This window comes from Arachis ipaensis, chromosome B7 (assembly GCF_059453495.1).
Source record: "Arachis ipaensis isolate K30076 ecotype BB chromosome B7, ASM5945349v1, whole genome shotgun sequence".
Lineage (NCBI taxonomy): Eukaryota > Viridiplantae > Streptophyta > Magnoliopsida > Fabales > Fabaceae > Arachis > Arachis ipaensis.
In genome coordinates, this window is record NC_142442.1 from 79,150,901 (window position 1) to 79,157,002 (window position 6,102).

At 36.8% G+C, this 6,102-nt stretch overlaps 1 protein-coding gene across 2 annotated transcripts; it reads left to right on the forward strand.

The window, feature by feature from the left end:
- The first annotated feature begins 277 nt into the window (after positions 1 to 277).
- CRY1 (cryptochrome 1) lies at positions 278 to 5,712 on the forward strand. 2 transcript variants are annotated; one of them, XM_016310702.3, is made up of 5 exons: positions 278 to 1,061; positions 1,602 to 1,820; positions 2,689 to 3,395; positions 3,962 to 4,764; positions 5,200 to 5,712. In XM_016310702.3, the coding sequence occupies exons 1-5, from the start codon at positions 746 to 748 to the stop codon at positions 5,201 to 5,203; spliced, it is 2,049 nt and encodes a 682-aa protein (XP_016166188.1). In that variant the 5' UTR covers positions 278 to 745; the 3' UTR covers positions 5,204 to 5,712. The 2 variants fall into 2 exon arrangements, with proteins under 2 accessions (XP_016166188.1, XP_020963720.1); XM_021108061.2 differs by lacking the exon at positions 5,200 to 5,712 and having other exon boundaries at positions 333 to 1,061; positions 3,962 to 4,768.
- The last annotated feature ends 390 nt before the right edge of the window (positions 5,713 to 6,102 follow it).

The window sequence follows — 6,102 nt, forward strand, 5'->3', positions numbered from 1 at the left end:
GGTCCCCGGCAAATGCTGGTGCGAGCTAAGTTTAAAAAAAAGATATACATTATGATTTTTAATCTATCATTTTTTGATTCTCCATCCATGTCAAATTGTATAGAAGTATATGAACAGAAGTAACTAGAGACGTGGATGTGAGTTTGTTTGTTTTGTTCCATTCCATAGGATAATACAGAGAGAGAAAAAAATAAAAAAGAAAAAAAAAGCCTGAATTGTAAGTAAAATACACAAACAGGAAAAAATTAATAAATAAATAAATAGAAAGAAAAGAAAAAAAGTTGTGGCTGCAGTTTGTCTATCAATTCCATTCATTGTATCCCCACTCAGTTAACCAATCCTCTTCAATTGCTCTTCATTCTATTTTATCTCTCTCTCTCTCTCTCTCCTTGGACCTTTCTCAGTGTCTCTCATCATCTTCCCCATGTTGCAACTTGGGTAAAAGAACCCCAAAGATAATTGGAGAATTTTTCTTCCAAAGATTGTCCACCCCCCAAAGTGTTGGAGAGAAACAAGTAAAGAAAGAAGATAAGTGGCAAGGCTCAAATATCAAACTCTGCTTTTTCTTTTACCTCTTTTTGCTTAGAAAGGAACTAAATAAAAGGAAGCAGAAAGAGAGAGAAAAAAGCTAAACAGCATTTATTTCTCGGTAATTGGCATGGTTAAGAGATCTGGTACATATATAGTATAGGACAGGATAGCATATAGTATAGTGTGTATAGTGGTAGGGGTAATTTAGGAAATTATGTCAGGGGGTGGTGGTTGCAGCATAGTATGGTTCAGGAGAGATCTGAGGGTAGAGGATAACCCAGCACTAGCTGCAGGTGTTAGAGCTGGAGCAGTAGTTGCTGTGTTCATATATGCACCTGAGGAAGAAGGACAATACTACCCCGGAAGGGTATCAAGGTGGTGGTTAAAGAACAGCTTGGCTCACCTTGATTCTTCTCTTAGAAGCCTTGGTACCCCTCTCATCACTAAAAGATCCACTGATAGTGTTTCTTCTCTTTTGGATGTTGTTAAGTCCACTGGAGCTACTCAACTCTTCTTTAACCATTTATATGGTAACTTATCTATTCTTCCTTTTAATGGTTATCAAACTTTATAAGTTTAATTTCTTGAATCGGTTCTACTATGTTACTAATTCAAATTTGCGTAAGTTCTATCAATTTAAGCTCTACTGCATATATATGATGCAAAGGATTTTGGTAAGTTTAGTAATGAAACAACTTATGCAATATTATAGGATTCTTGTTTGTATCAATTCGAATAGTTTATTATTTGTTTAACTTGTCTCTTACTTTTTATGGTATGGCAGCAATTTAGGAAACGTGACATTACTTTTTTGGTATTTATGAGTCCATATCGTTTCTTAACGAGTCATTTAAGATGCTTTATCATGTTCATCTGTGATCGCTATTTATCTTTTTTGGTTCTTTTTCATAATCTCTGTTTCAGCTTCATGATGATACGTTACCTGAATTCATCGTTTGGTGTTTGCAAACCGAAATAATAATATATTATAGGACAGGGTGGAAAAAGAACTTTGTCTAAATGTTCATTTATTTATTTAATTTTTGGGAAATTTGTGTGGTTGTTTGCAGATCCATTGTCACTTATCAGGGATCACAGAGCAAAGGAGGTTCTGACTGCACAAGGCATAACCGTTCGTTCCTTCAATTCCGATTTGTTATATGAGCCGTGGGATGTCAATGATGCCAATGGCCAACCATTCACAACTTTTTCTGCTTTTTGGGAAAGATGCCTTAGCATGCCTTATGACCCACAAGCACCTCTTCTCCCACCTAAAAGGATTATTCCAGGTCTACCTTTTCTCTCTCTCACCATTGAAATTCACAGTTATATGAATTCACTGATTAGGTGCATATTGCATGCCAATTCGCCCACCAATTCACAATTCATTTGTATATTGCAACGTCGTGGGTATACTTCCCACATAACATATTTTACATGTGCGTACCGTATTGCGTTTCGTATAACTATTGTTTGAACTAGGAGCTATATATACTTAACTACTTTTTTAAGGTGATGGGTGAGCAAGCTAAAATTATTTTGTTAACGTGGCAATACATAATTACATTTTTGGATTTTTCTTTTTAAATTGACGGTGCATCAAAGATGAATTCAAAAGCATCCTCAAAATGGAGTTGGTTCAAGTGTTAGATGCTTGATTCCCCTTAAGCAAGGTCTTACCCTCTTAGGTTCGTCATGTTGATGGAAACATTCTCCACTTGAAGAGTTAGTCCCACTATGATGTGCATGTTTCCAGCTCATACTGGAACTCTTCCTGCAGAGGATAGTTGTGGCCTTTTATGGGGAAAAAGTGTAAACTAAACCAAACTAATAGGCATCAAAATATGCTTGTTCAATGATTGTTATTTTATTTCAATATATTCTTATAGAGATGTTGAATTCTAGCTACTGATATCATAATTGGCTTATTCTGCAAAATCTGTGTTTATGTGATTAGTTCTTTGATGGGTCATGCTATGGTGAAAAGTATTTTTCAATAAAAAGGCAAAGATTGTTCTTTTTACACTAGAAAGAAAATAGATAAATAAAAGCATCATATGCAATGCACGTTTTTTCCTGAGGATTATCGGTTATCATAAATCATTTGTCTAGATACTGATATTCACGTGCTAAATACAACTCTTTCGGTCTTTTCAGGAGATGTATCAAGGTGTCAGGGTGATACACTGGTGTTTGAAGATGAATCCGAGAAAGCAAGCAATGCACTTCTTGCACGAGCATGGTCACCAGGGTGGAGCAATGCTGATAAGGCCTTAACAGCATTTATAAACGGTCCCCTGATTGAGTATGCAAAGAATCGCAGGAAGGCCGATAGTGCCACAACCTCATTCCTCTCCCCACATTTGCATTTTGGCGAGGTGAGTGTCAAGAAAGTTTTCCATCTCGTCCGAATCAAGCAAGTCCTTTGGGCCAATGAAGGAAACCAGGCTGGTGAAGAAAGTGTGAATTTGTTTCTTAAGTCTATTGGTCTTAGAGAATATTCAAGGTACATCAGTTTCAACCACCCTTATAGTCATGAAAGGCCTCTTCTAGGCCACCTTAAGTTCTTTCCTTGGGTTATAAACGAGAGCCATTTCAAGGCATGGCGACAAGGCAGGACAGGCTATCCTTTGGTGGATGCTGGCATGCGAGAGCTATGGGCCACTGGCTGGCTGCATGATCGAATTCGTGTCGTGGTTTCCAGTTTCTTTGTGAAGGTTCTGCAGCTTCCTTGGAGATGGGGAATGAAATATTTTTGGGATACGCTCTTGGATGCAGATCTTGAGAGCGATGCTCTTGGTTGGCAGTACATATCTGGTACTCTTCCTGATGGCCGTGAATTCGACCGAATAGATAATCCACAGGTAAAGAAGACGCTGCTTATGTATAGAAGATGCATAATCTAGATTTATATTGGTCATTTGGATGGATGATAATCTGTTTCCATGTTTCTTATTCTTTTGGATATTGGATCGCTAAAAGGAAATCTGTGTCTTGTTATGCATAATCCAGATACACTTTCTTTCATTTATATAGATTTTACGAAGTTTATATTCTTCTATCTGCCATTGATATGTTTTCCAAGGTGAACTACAAAATAAGCATAAAAAGAATGTCTTTTTTCCCCCCTCTGAATCTTCCCTGTTGAAAAATTTGGACTAATCATGCATTCCAGTGACCTATGTATATGGTCAAATATGTGATTATTCACAACTTTGCAAATTGAATGGTCCTTTGTTCTTTCTGGTTGCAATTTTTTTAATTCATGTCCTTGTAACTCCAATTTCTATGGCAATAGGCTTGAATTTTGAGATTGTGATAATAAGCTTTGATATTGGCATTTTGACTTATATGATGCTGTCAAATTCTTGAAGATGATATATTTCTAGTGACTTATTTGTGTACTCATTTCAATTGTTGGATTTTCCAGTTTGAGGGATACAAGTTTGATCCAAATGGAGAATATGTTCGGCGCTGGCTTCCTGAACTTTCTAGATTGCCAACTGAATGGATACATCATCCATGGAATGCACCTGAATCTGTACTCCAAGCTGCTGGAATCGAACTTGGTTCTAACTACCCTCTTCCAATTGTAGGAATAGATGCAGCAAAAGCAAGACTTCAAGAAGCACTTATACAAATGTGGCAACTAGAAGCAGCTTCAAGAGCAGCAATCGAAAATGGAGTTGAGGAAGGGCTTGGAGACTCCACCGAATTGGCCCCCATTGCTTTCCCTGAAGACATACAGATGGAGGAAAGCCATGAACCTGTTAGGAACAATCCCCCGGTTGGTCCTAGGCGTTACGAGGATCAGATGGTCCCCAGTATGACTTCTTCCCTGGTGAGGGTGGAAGAGGAAGAGGCTTCCTCAGATCTTCGAAACTTGGCAGAAGAAAGCAGAGCTGAAGTGCCAACTAATGCAACTGCACAACAAAATGCAAGAGAGACGGTGAACCAAGGAGTGTTGCAGAATGTTAATAGAAACACACAAGTACAGCATAATAATACTACAGCGTGGCTGAGAAATGCGGCTGAAGATTCGACAGCAGAATCTTCAAGTAGTACTAGGAGAGAAAGGGATGGAGGAGTAGTTCCAGTATGGTCTCCCCCGTCTTCTAGTTATGCAGAGCCATTTGTAGATGATGAGAGTGGAATAGGAGCCAGTTCATCATACTTGCAGAATCATCCTCAGTCGCACAGATTAATGAATTGGACACGTCTACCTCAAACTGGGTGAGATTTCTCAAAGCACTTAGTTCTTTTTACTTGCAGAATCATCTTATGTATAAATCCTGCCAGCCATTTTCATTCATGTGTCCTATTTTCCAATCATTCACAAGGTGTTTGAAAACATTTTGAGCAAGAGTAATGAATTCAATTCTATTGTAAACTCAAATCCATGTGTTGGAACACCTTGTGTTATTATTAATGAATTGAATTATGATTTCGGAAACTAAAGCATAAAAATTCTTCTTTCCAATTGTTCTTTGCAGTTAGATTCGTCACATCACATGCTTTCTTTCTGCGTCTCTTTTTCTTTTTCACTTTCTGGTTCTTCTTATGTGAAGAGTGAACTGAAGTATTATTCACTTTTACTAGGAAAATCATCAAATCTATTCCAATTTCCTCCTTCTTGTTATGCTATTACAATTAACAAAATGATTGCAGGTAATCTGCATCCAAATCAAGCAGATTAGAACCCCGCAGGTGACAAATGCATTCACAAATCTTCTTTACCAGAAAAGTCGGGACGACGAACTCAATCCATGTTCATTTCCACTGGAAACAAACTCTGCTGCTCATTTCCTACATCATAATCCAGACTCGACATATGTTTAGCGACTGACCTTCAATTTGTATGGAAAATTTCGATTCCTACACAGTGCAGCTTCGTCTGCGGTCCCTCTTGCTTTTCGTGTACAATATTTGTAGGCTCCTATCCTACTTGTATAGTAATATATATTTTGTGCAGTGAGGGAGAAAGAGTCGCTGTAATAGGATCTCTGGCTCTCAAATAAACTCAAGTTTGCTCTTATATAAAAGTTAAGCCAGATATATTATACTTTTATGATCCCTCCTTTGGTTACATATTATGGCCTGTATAACACTTTTCAGCACTATTGGAAATTGCAGTTATCTTGGTGCACATATTAATGAAGCTTATCCATAGGTCATACTAAACTTATATGCGATAGGATATAGCATTACAAGTATATCTAATTACGTAATAATACTTCACTACAAATAATTATATTTTATATTCATTGCTTAAAAAGTTATCTAAAATAATGAATGTAATTAAATGATTGCGTAAAATATTTTACACCGTCAATATATTAAAATTAAATTCTAGAATATAAATACAGAGATAAAGATTAAAAATACATAAAATTATCTCAGGATTTACTGTGTTTGTTTTCCTATCAATATGTTCAAATACATTTATGTATCTCTATGTCTCTGTACAAGTCTTGTTACAAGTACCATACAAAAGAGATACCGAAAATGCTAGAACTTATCTATAAGGAATACAAAAAAGACATTGCTAAATTGTGTTAGAAAAATTAAGGT